The sequence below is a fragment of the Galeopterus variegatus genome, unplaced genomic scaffold, assembly GCF_000696425.1.
Source record: "Galeopterus variegatus unplaced genomic scaffold, G_variegatus-3.0.2 Scaffold46, whole genome shotgun sequence".
Taxonomy (NCBI): domain Eukaryota; kingdom Metazoa; phylum Chordata; class Mammalia; order Dermoptera; family Cynocephalidae; genus Galeopterus; species Galeopterus variegatus.
In genome coordinates this window covers 71,326-89,073 of record NW_007726157.1, presented here as the reverse complement: position 1 = coordinate 89,073, position 17,748 = coordinate 71,326, and the positions used below count along the sequence as shown (strand labels likewise).

Genomic DNA, 17,748 nt, shown 5'->3' with positions numbered 1-17,748 from the left:
GTCTTGTATACATGCAATATCTCCCCTACTAAACCATGAATTCCAGTGGGAAAAAGGGCACATTTGAAGCTTCACTATATATCTCTTACAAGGGCCTGCTACAAAATTGGTATTGTGTAAATATCCACGTAATAACTTTTAAGTTATCTTAGTTGTAGAGCATGTCCTTTTTATAATTTCGACCTCTTCAATTTGTACATTTCCTGTTTTTCTAAGGGGCAATCTCTGGAGTCAGACAACCTAGGTTTAAACTCTGGCTCTATCAACTTATTACCTGTGTACCTGGGCAATTTATTTCATTTTGCTTTGTCTTGGTGTCTTCATTTGTAAAACAGGACTGATAATAGTACTTCTATCTCACAAGGTTGTGGTGATGATCCAATGAGTTAATCTGTATGAGATGCTTTGAATATTGCCTGTTATGGTGTAAGCACTTAATAAATACTAGCTAATACTTTCACAATATTCTTAGTAATTTCTCAATCTCTTGTGTATGAACACCTTAAATTGATAAAAAGTACTGTACTGCATATACAATCCATCCTCATTAATCACAGATTCAATATTTGTGATTTCTTGCTGAATTTATTTGTAACCCCCAAATCAATATTCACGGTGTTTTTACAGTCATTTGCAGATGTGCACAGAACAGCAAAAAAACTGCGTTCCTGAACACACATATTTTCAGCTGAGGTCAAACAAAGTGACCACACACAGCCTTGTTTCAGCTCTCATAAGACCAGAGGACGGAGACTGCAAGAGACAGTGCAGTGTAGTGCAAGAAGCTCTGGCTCTGGGCCAGTTGACAGAATTTGAATACCAACTCTGGCACCTGTTAGTGGGGTGGCCTCAGGCAAGTCACTTCTGAACCTGATCTCTCTTTTGAAAACTAAAGAAAACAGAATCTACCAGGATGAACTATTTTTAAGATTTAAGATTATAATGTAGGGGAAAGAGGGTACTTCAAAAGTTCATGGAAAAATAGAATTAAAAGATAATATGAATTTTTTCCATAAACTTTTTTTTTTTTGTCTTTTTCGTGACCGGTAAGGGGATCGCAACCCTTGGTGTGGTGTCACCCACACCGTGCTCAGCCAGTGAGCGCACCGGCCATTCCTATATAGGATCCGAACCTGCGGCGGGAGCGTCGCTTCGCTCCCAGTGCCACACTCTCCCGAGTGCGCCACGGGCTCGGCCCCATACTTTTTGAAGTAACTTCATATATGTATTTTCCCCCCAGGAGCACTCCTTTGCTAAGGAAGTGTTCCCAGCAACTTTATAGAACATGACTCTCGTTAACAAAGAGAGAATCAATTGCATTTATTTTTTCTAATTAAAAATCCATAAAATTTCATTTTGTTGTGAAAATATTTTCACAATTTCATAACCATGACTAATGTAAGTGGAAAATACCTTTAGATAAAAACAGAATTAAAATTCTCATTATAAATTTATATTCTCCTGAGAATTCAATTTAACATAGGCTGATCACTTTCAAGGAACTCGGTAATGAGTGTTATCTTAAAAACTATATTACTGTGAGATTCCCAATTACTTTTGAAATAAGTTATTTTACATTTTTAAAGACCTTGTCTTAATTATGAAACTCTGTGATTCGTGTGCATAAAAAAGATATATACTTCTATAAAAAACTTTAAAGTTAACTGCCAAGTTGCTACAAGTTGGTTGACTTCCTTAAAATAAACATACCTTTTCATATACTTTAATTTTCTCTTCCAAGAAACTAATTTGCATTTTGAAGTCTTCTTTCTTTTTTTGATAATCTTCTAGTAGATGGTCTTGCTCTTCCAGCTGTTGTTGATGAGTGAGGATCTGTTGTTTGGCTTGTAGTAAATCTGCAGCTGTGCTACTATGAGTGCTGTTTCTCAGGGTTTCACTAGCCTGTAACTTGAAAATAGCAAGAAATCCCAAAATATTAAGTTCTGAAGTGAGTGCATTAAGGAATAGACACCTTTTGGGGTACTACTCAGCCCACAATGGCCCTCTGGGAACTGTGCTGGCTTCAGAGGCTTGAGATCCCAGTACATATGCTGCCATGGGCACATTAGCCAAGCTGAGCCAATAAAATTACCTTTCCTGTGATAAAGCAGAGAAAGTTAAGTATAGTAAGATAAATAAGACTAAGGCAGACATACAGAAAGAAGTGGGACCTGAAGGACAGTACTTCCTGGATTCCTGATGACTTTCCAATTTCTAGTTCTAATCCACATCAGAGGGCTGGCTGTATTTCTGCCCTTCAGTTCTGTATGACAAATCTGATCCTTATATTAAATTCCTCCCTTTTACTTAAGATATTTCAAATTGTTTTCTGTTACTTGTTATCAGAAACCTTGATTAGTGTAATTAGATTCCTGTTGCTCTAATTAAAGATAAATGGAATATATTCAGTCTAGTCACCATTTAGAACCTATTCAAAATAAAACTATACCAGGATTGACAAAGGTACGATGTAACTATATGTTAATGTCTGCAAAAATCCATTCAATCAGCCTTATAATATTTTATAGGATTTCAAAACACAGACAGGGAAGGTGTATGAAAAAAACAATAGTGGAAAACCACTCAAAAAGTATAAATTAAATTCTTTGTTAACATAACACATATGCACTGGTTTTTCCAACGTAAGTGAATGGCTTTTTAACAAATTTAGATTTTTTTCGGGAAAGTGAAAATTTTTTTAAAAATTCATTACTAAAAAACTAATAAGTTTTTGTTCTATTAGTAATACTTACATGCTGGAATTGAATCTGTAGTTTCTGACTTTGTTCTGTCAACTCTAAAAATTCTCTCATTGTCTCATCTTTTTCTCTTCTTGCTTGTTGTAAATTAGCAGTGAGTTGGGTTATGATGCCATCTCTTTGTTTAATGGCAGCTTCAAACTCTTGTAACTAAAGAAAAGTAATGAAAATAAGTGCTAGCCTTATTTTTTAAATGAAATTATTATTACAAGTAACTATTCTTCAAAAATATGAGATTCAAAATGCATTGGCAGAATTCTCACAACTTGTAAGCAGTCTTTTCCTTATTTGAAAGCTATTAGTTTGCAGGAATTAGTCTTACTTCCTAATCAACTGTGAAAAAATTTATCTGAACTAAGGAAGAAAATACATTTGGTCTGGCTTATCCATATATCTACTTCTAGAAGGAGAAGTGCCTTTATATTTAGGGGTGCCCCCAATCAGTTCCTAGGCAATACCACCACAGACATGTTCAATCCCAACTTATTTCTGGAAAGTATAAAACTTAAATGTATTTTGTCATCCTCATCAATGCCCTATTTCACCCTGTTTTCATACCTGACTGCCATGGACAACAGATGTCACTCTAAATACAACAGGTTACTTACAAGGACTTGCTGACATTCTTAATGGGTGTGTAGTTTGCACCATAACTTTCTCTCTGGCTGATTACAAAAACATCTGTCCTACTTAAGTAAGTTCAGTCTAGCTATAATGCAAAGTTAATAAAAGGGTCCACATTATATCAGTCCTGTTAATAAAGCCCCAGTTTTAAATGGGGTTGTTTATACTATGTACAGGGACAAAAATGAGATGACCTTAAGTTACCATTTAAAAACCCTACCTTTAAAGACTGTACATAAACTATCATTCAAGTTTCCCATTTTTGTTTCTGTGAGTAGCAAACCAAAAGCCACAGAAGGGTTAGGGTATACCTGCTGAAGTCCTTCAGTCCCATAGGTGGCCTTCATTTCTTCCAGTTCTCGGTTTAACTCTTCAATCTCATGCTGTTTCTCAGCCAACTCATTTTCCATCATCTCTAAGTGGGTCTGACTGAACTGTGCTCCTTGCTCAGAACAAGAATCATCAACACCAAATTCTTCCTCCTAAATCAATCCAAGATTTTAATAATTCAGTACTAGCAACAATCCTTAGGGAGAAATACTCAAATACTGAATTCCACAGAAAAGTCCACTTTAAAACATCACTCATCGTCTGGAAGTCTACTGGTATGGCAACCTACTATGTTGTTAATGTGACGTATACTTCAAGAGCCTAGAACGGATATCTTCAAATTCTGTTACAACTGAGTTTTATAGTAAAAGGCAGATAACTTTGTTTTGTTAAATATTAAAAGCATTTAGAAATCACACAAAGAAGTACATGCAAAAAAAAGCTGTTAGTAAGCCAGATAGTTTTAAACAGTATAAAATATTAGTATCATGAGTAGTTTTAAATACTGTACCCTTAATAAATTTGTAGACTTTCCTGTTCTCACCACAGAACTGCAACCATTTACCTGTACAAAAACAATTTCCTGATATATTAAGATCCTAGACAGAATTTTATTTAGCTATCAATAATATTTTTGCTAACTGTATCCATGTCTTGTATGTCTAGCGAAAATACCTCATTGGCAAAAACAGATATAGTGATCAACTTTAATTAAAGTATCTAAGGGCTGAGCCCATGGCACACTCGGGAGAGTGCGGCGCTGGGAGCGCAGCAGCGCTCCCGCCGTGGGTTTGGATCCTATATGGGGATGGCCGGTGCGCTCACTGGCTGAGCGCCATGCGGCCGATCTCAAAAAAAGACAAAATAAATAAATAAATAAATAAACTATCTAAAAGGCATTATGATCACTTCAAATTCCAATCATTCCTCAAACATCTGAGTGCTTACAATGCAAAAGACACTCTACATATTTTCATTTAAGTGTATTAAAATTCTAAGTGCAGTTTATATATTGTCTTCAGAAGGATAATTACAAGCCTCAAGTTACTAGATCTTCTATAAAATGTTTCCTTAAATTCATTTAAATTATTGTTTTTTCATTAAGCCCTTTTCATTTTCAAGTAAAACCATTTACTGGTAGAAATTTCTTGAAAGCCGGTAAGCAAGTCAAGAGGCAGGAAGAGATGAAGAGGTGAGAACTTCCCCTTAAGAACTTTCCTCTGTGGCTAACATTGTGACAGCCATGCCAACCCTGACCAATGTGGAGGTTCTCCATAACATACAAGTATTATTGCCTGTCTCTATCACAGATATTTTGTGGTAGAAGGAAGGAGGATTACAGAATACGTCTGTAGAGTTGACCTAGTAGGAGATGAATTTCAGATCAATTAATCCATTTACTAATTCCTTCTTTCCTCCTAACAAAACCAGCTTCATCTCTGCCCATACCTTGATTATTCACAATTCCATGTTAGCAGATCCAAGATAATGAAGTTGTTACTGTTGAAATACGTAGGATTTATCCTGTCCTAATAGCCTAGAATTAAGATTAGATCCACATGGGCTACAACGCTTTAAGAAGTGAAAATCCTAATTAAAATTACTTTATCAGATTTTGATTCCTTTGCATTTATTGTGGTTAATTCTGGAAAACAAAGCTGAAGTAAAAAAAAAAACATTTCTATGGTAACACAATACTGCAACTGGTGAAAACTATCAGAGGGCAGGAGTACTAACTCTATTAAGATTATTAATATCAAGTCACTTGCAATAACCTTCAAATCAAATACAGTTGACCCTTGAAAAACCCAGGGGTTAGAGATGCCGCCCCCACATAGTCGAAAATCCCCATACAACTTCTGACTTTCCAAAAACTTTACTAATAGCCTAATGTTGACTGGAAGCCTTACTGATAACATAAACAATTGATTAACACATATTATGTATTTGTACTATATACTGTATTCTTACAAAAAAGTAAGCCAGATAAAAGAAAATGTTATTAAGAAAATCATAATGAAGAGAAAATACATTTACAGTACTGTACTGCATTTATGGATAAGGTAAGTTTACATCATCTATTTACAAGATGAATTCTCTGTCAGTACCTACATTAATATTGTCATATATGATACAACAATGTTGTGTCCCTTCCTGCTTTTAATCCAGGTACTCACTTCTCTTCGTTCCTAATAAATGTCCTTTGCGTCATTTTTTTTTCAGAATAGGGCAGTTTTGTCTGCATTAAAAATCTGTTCAGGCAGATATCCTTTCTCCTCAATGACTTTCTTAATGGTCTATGGGAACTTGTCTGTGGCCCCTTGGTAGGTAGAAGCTGATTCTCCTACTAGCCTGACATTTTTTAAGCCAAACTCTTTCTAAAATTATCAAATCATCCTTTGCTTGCATTAAATTCTAGTGAGAATCTTTCACCTTCCTTTTTTTTTTTTTTCTTTTTGTCTTTTTTCGTGACCGGCAACGGATCGCAACCCTCAGTGTCGCGCCTGTACCGGACTGGGACCAGCAACGGGATCACAACCCTCGGTGTCGCGCCCGCCCCTCGCTCAGCCAGTGAGAGGCCGGTCTGTATGTGGGATACAAACCCTCGGCGGGAGCGTCACCGTGCTCCCAAGCGGCGCACTGTAGCAGTGCGCCACCGGGCCGGCCCTCACCTTCCTTTTACTTTAAGTTGTCATATGATGACTTCTTTTCTCAAATCATATTAGAGTCTACAAGTATGACTTTCTTAATAGCAATCCTTTACCCACATAAAAGCTGCATTTCCAATATGAGATAAAAAGATATTTTACAAAAAATGCAAGGTTTTCATGCCTGCTGGAGTAGCTGCAGCAACAGCTTCATGAATTTCCATCTTTACGCAGGATTGGTTTATTGTAAAAGAGTGGGCCACCACAGCTGAAGACCTCAATCCATGGTACATATAAAAAGATTCAACATTTTCTTGTAATATCATGACTTTAATTGTTGGGAGAACTTCCAACATCACTAGTGGCACTTCATCTGGGTCCCATGGTGTTATTCAAGGTTTCCGATTTTGCATTAAAAATTATTCAAAATAAGCGAGAACTGTGAGAGATCAATTTTCACTGTGCTATGCCATTTACTGGAGAGGCGAACTGCTCACACAGGAGTGATGACCATCACCAGCATTATTAAGTGAATACTCACAACACTTGAGTTCATCTCAATAGCTACAGGAGACAGCCACAAGATTATTACAGTACTACAGTATGTACTACAGTTAATTTTATGCAGTTATGATTTAATACCACATCTTTGTTGACATTTCACTCAACTGCGATTGACATCAATAGATTTGTGTGTATTTTGCAGTAGTAAGTGATAAAATGGATCAGTATCTATATATATTTTATGCATTCATGACATAACTAGCTTTTTCTTAATTTTCCTATATTTCTAGGCTATACAATTAATATGATTATCTTCAAATATCTATTAAGCAATGGATATAGCTCTAAGTGGTAATGATATCAGTGTTACATAAATTAGTTGTCGATACCTACAGGGTAGAGTATTTATCTCTTTTTCTAACATTAGCCTTCTAACACTATACTGAGTAAACCTTAATTATGAAAGTAAATCAATAACTTGAAACATGAAGATTTTACGAACAGGCTCCTTCAACTGAAAAAGCTCCACTTCCCTCAATGTCCTTTTTTACTATGGCATTTGTCAAAGTTATCTAATCTTCCAGCAGTATTAACATATTCTTTCTGAATTCACAAAAGAGTTACTCAATCTATATAGATAACTTAAAGATCTGGGAAAGTAAAAGGTACATTTTAAATTTTAAAACATTCTATAGAGGTAAGTATCATATAATGACATTGCTACTCAGAAAGAATCAGGGCTGGCCAGTTAGCTCAGTTGGTTAGGCTAGTGCTCATAGCACCAAGATCCAAAGATGTGGCGTTCAATCCCTGTACTGGCCAGCCAAAAAAAATTAAATAACTACATTAAAATTTTTAAATAAATAAATAAAGGGAGCTGATGATTTATCAGAAAGAATCAGAGGAATGATAATTTTTATTGTATAACTATAAAATGGCCTTCACACGAAACTCATCTTTTTAATGGACATTAGTTTTAAAACATAAAAGAATAACTCATCCTTAATTTATTTACGATTAATACCTATTCTTATTATACTTAATTTGGAAATACATAATTCAAAACAACAATGGTATTTTGTAAAAAATTAGAAGAATCTGATGGTCCATAAAGTTCATGAAAATTACAGGTGTTCAATGTGCTTAGCTGACTCATGGAGTTGGAGTCAAGTAACTACGGAGGTTAAGATCACTCATTCAAAGTTGAGAAGCTAAGATTATGTTATTTTATGGCTATAGGCTATGTCTCCAGCTTCAGTCACTTCACAGAAGTCATGAATACTACAAGCAATTTGCTTAGGAAATACTGAACAACTGGACAAAATCCACGAGAGCACATGACCTATCATTTCATCTTTTAATACACAGCAAAGCAGAATGTATTACTACCAACTTCCTCCAAATAACATTGCTTGTTTTATTACCAATTTCCTCCAAATAACCCTGCTCAAAAGGTGTCAAAAATAATTCACGTAAACATGGCATTCTGGATGTGAAATGTCCCTTCATCAAGGATTGAAGATGATTCTATATAATTTAATTTGTAAGAAGGATATTTTTTATTCAGTCTGATTTCTCTAGTGCACATAAATTGAGTATATATACAGAAGAGTATAAAATTATGGAAATAAAATTATTTGACTAATTCTTTCTAGTACTAAACCCATTTCTCAACCCAATCAGTATACTAGCCACAAAAGTCAAGAACATTAAAAACACACCATATCTATACATTTACTGCTTCCAAATGAAGTTCTAAACAAATATATTATCAGAATCTGAAATTCTTCTGAGAATAATTTGCTAAAGGGATCCTCATCACTCGTTTCACTTAAACAAACACTGTACTAAATATTCTCAAGATTATATTTAGACAACTACCTTGGGAGGTATATAACTACCCTGTGAGGTAGATACTATTAGCACTGTTTTATAGGTAAGGAAACTGTATTTTAGAGTTTCAGTGATGTGCCCAGGTTCATACAGCTTGGAGGTGATAAAGTTAAAATTTGAACACAGGACCTTCTGGCTCCAAAGCCCCTGCTCTTTTACATCACCTGTTTCTCTATTTACCAGAAAGATGACAGTGATATCTCAGCAAAATATAATTATGTGACTTGTGATTAAAACTATGTGATTTCGAAATTTTAGAATATTCAAATACAAACCAGAGCAGCCAATATTATTAAACATTGCAAGCAAATCTAGCATTTGTAGTGAAGTTATAATGAATGTGTTTCCCAGAAAGGAATCTCATTTTTGGGGGGTGTTACTGAGAGATAACTCCTTAACAGTTTCAAAATGAAAAGTATTACAGTGTGAGAATTATCAGGTTATAAATTTGATCTGTTGATGATTCTTCCATCTTCTGAATGGATTAATATGGCTTAGAAGTCCTCTGTAATTCTAGTTCAGTCAAGCCAGTCTAACATCATTAAATAGAGTAGCTAAAGCTTCAAAACTAGCCCAGAGCATCATGGATCCAACCAGTATCCATATCAGCAATCTTGATATCACCAAATATTTCACAAACTATCAATTTTCCTTCTATGTTTTCTATAGGCATAGTGAATATGTGAGGTTCTCAAAGTATAACCCATTGTGAATCCAGATGTAACATGCATAATATTACAAGGGTAATATTTAATTCAAATAAACTCAAATCTGTCAAAAATTATTTAATAATTATCTTTTTTCAATACAATCTTCTAAGTCACTGTTTTTTCCAAACTGTAAGGCCATTAATTTCGGTTTTTTGACCAACGTTAAAAAGAAAAAGTAATCTGGGATACATTGTATTGTAAGTGTATGTATCTTTCCAGAACCTTGCTTGGAAAAAAAAAATATGTATGTACACGCATATATTTATTCATGTACAATTATTCATGTGTATAAGTATACATATATGTGTAACTATTTATGTATATATAAAAATTATATGTATACATGTAAAATGTATTTCTTGCTGTGAACCATGATCAACAAGTATGATAAATACTGCTCTAAGTTTTATCTATAGTGTTTACATTTAAGTACAACTTCTACCTTACTTTGAAACACATTGTATTTACTGGGTATCACAGATATTTAGTTTCCATACATTTTTCTCGACCTCATAATTCCCACCCATTAATTTAAAAAATTTAGGTTAAGAGCTCTCTTGCTCTCTCTCTGCTCCCACCACCTTGCAATGTGAGATCCCTGGGTCACTGCAGCCACCACCAGATGGACTTTGGGCTTCCCAGCCTCAGAAACTGTAAACAAAAAATTTCATTTTCTTTACAAATAAAAAAAAAAAAAATTAGGTAAAGAATGTCTTATTGTTCCAATACTATTATTTACATTTTCATAAAGAGAATCTGAAAATCATCATCTTTTGATGTCTTCAACCTTTCAAATCTATATTAATAAAATTAAATACTGTTACACTATACCAGTGTGAGAAAATGGCTATATAAATTTTAACCAAATTTCTTGAGCATGTATGGGATGGTCTGACCTATAGCCAACTGGTGTATTAAAGAACTTCACTTTAATGTAAAGAAAAAAATGCACTTTGTGGGGTTCTGGGGTGCTCCAAAGATATAGGTAGTACAAGCACCAAACCACCTGAGACTTTCAATAAAAAAAGACAAGCTATAAGAAGGCACTATAGAAAGAAAAAGTATTTTCATATATATGCCCCAAATTTAAAGTCCTGACAGCAGACTCTCTGAATTGCAAGTGGTGATTTAAAATCAAGATAACTCCTATAGGGACAACTTTATGTAGCCTCAATCAGGCACCAATTTATCTACATAATGTTGGTTAATTATTTTCCTAACCAGATTACTAGTAAGTATATTAAAAAAGCACATTAAACTTCTGAAGTGTCAAAGTTTTTGCTTCCATTAGCAATCTAAAACAGTAATATGTTCATTTAAGAACATGAATTTTTGGGCCGGCCCTGTGGCTCACTCGGGAGAGTGCGGCGGCGCTGGTAGCGCTGGTAGCCGCAGGTTCAGACCCTACATAGGGATGGCCGGTGCACTCACTGGCTGAGCATGGTGCAGAGCACACCGTGCCGAGGGTTGCGATCCCCTTACCAGTCAAAAAAAAAAAGAACATGAATTTTTTTTTTTCCTATTAGAAATCTGCAATAAATTGAGACTTATAGAATACACTGAATTGCTGAACCATTCAGAGTTTGGAATAGTTCTCCATGTCCTCAAATTCTGGGCCAAAGAAATGATGATCACATTTAAAAGAATAAGAAAATGATAACAAAATGATATAACACCATTACCAACACATAAACAAGGTATTTCCTAAAGTGGCCGATGCCTATATAAGCCATTATCATCTAAAATAAAAACTACTGCAACATTAATTTCAACAAATGAGTTTATAAGATTAACTAGAATTTAAACATTTGTAAAAAGCATTACTTAAAATGATATATCCTATATTATGAATTTTTACTGTGCTAATTATAGATATCTTGTAACAATCAAGTATCCTAGAAACTTAATATCAAATACTTTCTCAGAAACTAAAGCAGGGCCTCTAATTAAGAACCAAACTACTCAAAAATAGTTAACACCTTAGCTAACAATCTGAAAAAAGATATGCCAGTAAAACATAATCTTCAGGTTTTCTAGTCCTTTACATTATATTGTTATATTTTATATTTATAAAAATGCAGTAGAAGCATGTGAATTACAAGAAATAAATTTTATTTACAATCAATAATTTCAACAATAATTAAAATATCAATTTTATTTATGACATTTGAAATCATAATATAATTTAATATAATAAAATATTATTTATTTATTTATAATATAATACAATATAGTCTTACCTCTGAACTGTAATCATCTGCTGTGGTTGAAATTTCACTTTCTGGCTAAAATAAAAGTAAAAGCCAATTATAATTCTGACTTTTGGGGTTTTTTTGGCTAAATATTGTACTTTACAAAGCCATTAGTGTTGATACCATATAATTGAAAACCCACGTAAAATACAGCTAAAAAAACTAGTAAAAATTACTCAAATCTTTAAAAATTTCACTTAATTATGAACCACAATGGCAAAATAATACATCTGAAATTTATTGCTAGGCATGTTTCTAAATATAAAAGTATCAAGAGGTACTTTCACACAGGGTCTTGTATATAGCACATATCATTTGTAAGGCAAAAGCACTAAGTAAGACACCATTCCTCCTATCCTTGTACCTATTTTAAACAAAGTCCTAAAATGCTACTGTCAGAAAAGTTCAGTTTCTCCAAAAGAAGAATTAAATCTTGATGCTAAAAAAGTAATAAAGAAAAAAACCAAAACCACCTTTGTTGTTATAATACCCTTGCAGCTTACAAAGCACTTTGAAAGACACTCGTTTCACCAACACATCCCTGGGATTTGGGTATGTAGTCAGTAGCTTTTCCAAGCTTCCCTTAGCTAAGAAGTAGTAGGAAGAGTCAAGGAGCTAATTCATATTTTCTGACTCCAAAAGTACTGCTTTCACTGTCCATTTTCTCATCTAACCTAAGAATCTCACTTTACTGGTAAGGAAAGTGAAATCCAGAGAGTTTCAGCCTTCCATTCAACAAATATTCACTGTCACTGTCTCCTTTCTCATTTACACCTATGGAAGTTTTATTCAACATTCAAGACCAAGTTCATGCATTCCTGACATACCTAACACAAAATTTTCCAATGTATTTACTGGAAAAAAGCCACATGCAATTAAAACTTGTGTTTTTCAAGAGTTTACTATACATCAAAATCTTGCTGTTTCCATATTAATACGCCATGACACAATCCAAATCATCATCATCATCTGCCCTGTCCAACACTCTTCCTCCTAAGCAACCCATCCTTCTCTAAACCTGGTCTTGGTTAGTAGCCCCACCATTCCACTCACCATCCCAATCCAGCCTTAATTTCTCCTTCATCTCTTTATCCTGGAAAATTACATCATTAAGCAGGAGGAATTAACATTCATTGAGCACCTACTATGGGCCAGGTGCAATCTCCAGCCCCTCATCATTACCTCCATCCCATCCTCATCACTTTGTGATCCATTTAAAATCAAACTACCTATGGTTTCCAGATCACAGCACACTGTTTTGCATCTTTGCAAATGCTATTTCTTCTGCACAGAGGTTACCTCCCTCACTTCTTTGCCTCTAGCTAACTCCAACCCATACTTATCCAAGGCTAATTTGGGCATTTCTTACACTCTACAGTACCATGTACACTATCACTAGCATAGCTCTAATCAAAGTACACTGTAAATCTTTACATCTGCCTTCTGCACTAGACCGATTTTCCTAAAGAGCAGACACTGTCATATCCATCTTTGTATCCTTGATGCTCAATCCTTGGGGTGTCACAGGTGCTAATAAATATCTCTTGAATTAAGCTCAAAAAACTCCCTCTCGGTGGTTATTAAATATTTTAGGTGTGACTGTTTAGTTACCATACTACTGAAACTTTCTTTTTAAAAAATTTTTATTTTATTTTTTTCATTGTACATGTCTATGGGGTACAATTTGTGATTTCAATACATGCATAAAAATATGGAATGTTTCACAAATTTGTGTATCATCCTTGCATAGGGGCCATGCTAATCTTCTCTGTATTGTCCCTATATTAGTATATGTGCTGCCAAAGCGAGCACTGAGACTTTCGAAACGACGTAAAACTCATGATGAAACTGCACAGGGTGCTAAGGACTGTTGTCATTACAACCACTGACCATTTAGAACTATAATGTTTAAAAATCTGGATGAATACTCACTTCAACAGAGAAGACCTGGTCATGCCTGATTATTTCTCCACTATGTAGAGCTCTCATTACTGTGGATTCAGGAGTTGCAACTGATCCTACTCTCTGAGAATTATTTACGTACATCTCATCACTCTGTGATTGATCAATATTCAAGCCATGGTATGTCGACACAGCCTGTTTATTGCTTGAGGTTTTTCTCTTTTTTTTCTGTTTCTTGGAAGGATTCTGCCCATCAGATTGAGCTTTTCTTTGTCGAAACTGGGCAAGCTACAGAAAAAAAGAAATTGTCATTATTGTCAGAAAATTTTTCTGTATTGTCACTAAAAAAAAAAGCAACATTGGGGGTCACTTTCTTTAAAAGATCAAACTATCGCTAAATAAAATAAAGGATAATGTAAATCTTTAGTATAAGAATAACCAGGTACTTCTGAATGAACCTACTGAAATATTGAGGGGTAAGAACTGAAAATGTCATGTATGAAGAAAAGAAAATTAGCCCAGTTAGGTAGAATAGAGGAAGACTAGGCACTCTCATTCACCATTTCGTGAGACTGTAATCTCTGGATTTGGTATTATATGTACACATACACATACACACATACACACACATATACAGCTCTAAATGCACTTACTTTGTGGAATTTGAGACTTCTACTACTTTATACTAAAGATAATTAGCCTATACAAAAAGACTCAGCCATACCAGTGGTCACTGCAGCCTTTTTTATAATGGGAAAAAAATAGAAATAATTTAAATATCAAACAGGAGTGCTTTCCAGCCCTTAATCATTTGTACATCATCATCAAGATTTTTGCCATATCCTAGTGCCACCGAGATATATCATTTTCTTAACATGTTTTAACAAGCGTGCTTTTCTTATTTTAAAAGGAGACTTTCTATCCCTGGTATGAATTTAAAGTCAGTATCATTTATGATTTCTTTCAGAAAAATAAACAAATAAATACAATTTAAAAACTATTAAAATTTTAGTTAGATACTGATAAAGACAATGAGAGAACTAGGCAAATGTTAAAAGGTTGTTAAGGATATACAAGCATCAAACAGATTTTTGGCTATCATAAGCAGATGGAATAAAAGAAAACTGGAAAAAGTAATAACTATCTTACAGTATTTTAGGGTAAGAATAAATATCTAAAATATCTCATCACCACCTAAAAAATCAGAAGTAGGCATTACATGCTGTACACAACACTGGATTAACTACAGTGAATCCGTATTAAAAGCATTAATGCAAACTATTACTGTTAATAAATATGTTCATGGGCTGGCCTGGTGGCCAGTGCGCCACTTGGGAGCGCGGTGGCGCTCCCGCTGAGGGTTCGGATCCCACATACAGACCGGCCGCTCACTGGCTGAGCGAGGTGCGGGCGCAACACTGAGGGTTGCAATCCCGTTGCCGGTCCGGTAAGGGCGCGACACTGAGGGTTGCGATCCGTTGCCGGTCACGAAAAAAAAAGACAAAAAGGAAAAAAAATTTAAAAATAAAATAAATAAATAAATATGTTCATGATACAGCAGTAGGTATAAAACAGTATTTCAGTAAAATCTATTTTTTATGAAAGGAAAATTATGTGCACCTCTTTTCAACCAAGACAAGCAAGGCAGGCCTCAGGCTCATAGCCTTCAACAATTACCTCCAGCTTGAACTTAGTGACACTGTACTCATTGGCAAAGATAAATTCTGGAAGAATATAATCATAATAACTTTGATGTATCTCTGGACTTGAGATTGCAAGTGTTTTTACTTTTGCTCATTTGAAATTTCCTTTTTTTATGCAATAAATTTTCAAAAATTTATATGAAGCAACTACTCATTCCTAACTTTAATTTAAGCCTTTTAATCATTCTCAGAAGAAAGGAAACAAAGAATACGAACAGGCATGAGCTCCTTTGTACCTTAAAATGATTTTTCTTTGTTATTATTTTTTTTTGGTGGCTGGCCTTTACAGGCATCAAACTTTGGACCTTGGTGTTATCGGCACCATGATCTTAACCAACTGAACTAACTAGTCAGCACAAAATGAGGAAATATACTACAAGTATTACTATAACTATTAGTTAGACCAATTACAAAGACCAATTACAAAGCAAATTTCTTACTACACAAAGTATTAAAGCAATCTTGTTAATGAGGTTGATGTTAACTATCATAATATCTGACAAATATGTTATAGAATGACATACAGCATATTGTATACTTATTTTATCTGCTGTAGATGAAGAAAATATATAGATATGTATTGTTTACCTTTTGGGGGGGGTGGAGGGTGGCTTGTACAGGGACCAAAACCCTTAACCTTAGTGTTATCAATACCAGACTCTAACCAACTGAGCTAATAACCGGCCTGCCCAGATATGCACTGTTTTCTTAATAAAGACATCTAATTCAGAAATAGCTAATCATGGCCTTACAGGATGTAAAAATGTATCACATTCTAATTTTTTTCCCAGTTATTTAGCAACTACTCAGTTATTCCACCTCATGTCTGCTTGAGGAACAGGTGCAAGACCAGTTGCCTCTATTTGTACATTATTAAGCTGCTGGAATGCATTTAAACTACTTTGGAGGACAGCAAATTCATTCTTAAAAATAAACCAACTGGAATACCATTAAGTATATTATCTTTAAACAGAATCAGAAGTCTAGGCATATCACTTAAAAAAGAAAAGAGCCCTAAGAGAGAATCCAAAACCAAAAAATATTAATGACATTCTTGCTATTTATGCTCAATTTCAGGAATTTCTTAAAATTCCATGTTGTCTGCATTAGAAAATATACTCAGACAGCAGAATATATCAGGGAAAAGATGAAGATTTTGTTTAAAATTTCAACTATACTAGATCAAATATGTAATTTGTATTTAATATTTATTCAGATGTACAGGTACATAACAAAAGAGAAAAACTAAAACTTTGCATTATAAAAAGTTTGATTTAAAAAAAACCCTCTGAGATAACAGTATCAATTACTAAATGAACCCAAATGAAAAAAGATAATAAATAATCCCTCTCACTGTAATCTCTCTCCTCTACCAAGAAAAAAAAAATCAAAACAAAATTCAAATTCTTGGAGAAATAATATCTATAATAACTTTTTAGAAAGTTATCTGTTTGGTAAAAATGTGAGAGAGAGAACAAGATCTTATATAAATTTCTTACAGCTATTGAAGCTATTTTTATTTTAAATCTGAAAAGTGGCAAGCTAGCAGATAAGCAAAAAACCCTACTCAATTAGGTAATCATCTGATACTGAAATAATGCACTTTAAATTACTGAGAAAACATTTCTTCTAAAACATGCTAAAAATTCAGACTACAGCCATCTGTGTTTGTCATTTGGAGGCCAATTACAAAGATGTTAACATATGTAGTCACAGAAATAGTTGCCAGATTTCCTGGAAAGATATTTTGCCCATATACACTTGTCTTTTAAACTGGTTCAGATCCAAAGCAAATGTCTTACCCTGACCACAACATGAATAAACATAAATAACTTATTCCTTAAGCTCAAAATTTACAACTTTATAAATGATCAGTCTCAAAAATAATGAATTTTCAAAATGCTGTATAAAAATATGCCAAGTTTTTATAACTGTCACTTCAAAAAAATGACTAATTAGATCTGTTTAGTTTCTTAAGAGTTCATCAAGTGTTTATTATGTGCCAGGCACTATACTAGACATGAGTCAAAAACCCATGGTCCTGGGCCGGCCCGGTGGCGCACTGGAGAGTGCGCCACCTAGGAGTGTGGCGGCGCTCCCGCCGAGGGTTCAGATCCCATGTGGAGACCGGTTCCCGCTCACTGGTTGAGCGTGGTGCGGGCGCAACACAGAGGGTTGAGATCCCGTTGCTGGTCCCCGGTGTGGGTGCAACACCGAGGGTTGCGATCCCGTTACCGGTCAGTAAAAAAGACAAAAAGGAAAAAAAAAAAAAAAACCCATGGTCCTTTCATTCCCCATACTGGCCAGGCATTTAAAAAAAAAAAAAATAATCCATGGTCCTAACTGTAGGACTTTCAGTCTGGGCCGGCCTGTTATTTCACCAAGTTGTAAGGAAAAAATGAGATAAAATTTAACGTAAAATT

At 34.6% G+C, this 17,748-nt stretch overlaps 1 protein-coding gene across 1 annotated transcript in view; it reads right to left on the bottom strand.

The window, feature by feature from the left end:
- AKAP9 (A kinase (PRKA) anchor protein 9) overlaps positions 1–17,748 on the bottom strand; it is a 136,932-nt gene that overhangs the window by 102,782 nt on the left and 16,402 nt on the right. Inside the window, exons 2-7 of the mRNA XM_008572140.1 lie at positions 13,653–13,910; positions 11,709–11,753; positions 4,225–4,278; positions 3,695–3,865; positions 2,754–2,909; positions 1,711–1,908 (exon numbers count right to left, since the gene is read on the bottom strand). Coding sequence (XP_008570362.1) covers positions 1,711–1,908; positions 2,754–2,909; positions 3,695–3,865; positions 4,225–4,278; positions 11,709–11,753; positions 13,653–13,910 — 882 coding nt within the window. The remainder of the gene's footprint in view (positions 1–1,710; positions 1,909–2,753; positions 2,910–3,694; positions 3,866–4,224; positions 4,279–11,708; positions 11,754–13,652; positions 13,911–17,748) is intronic.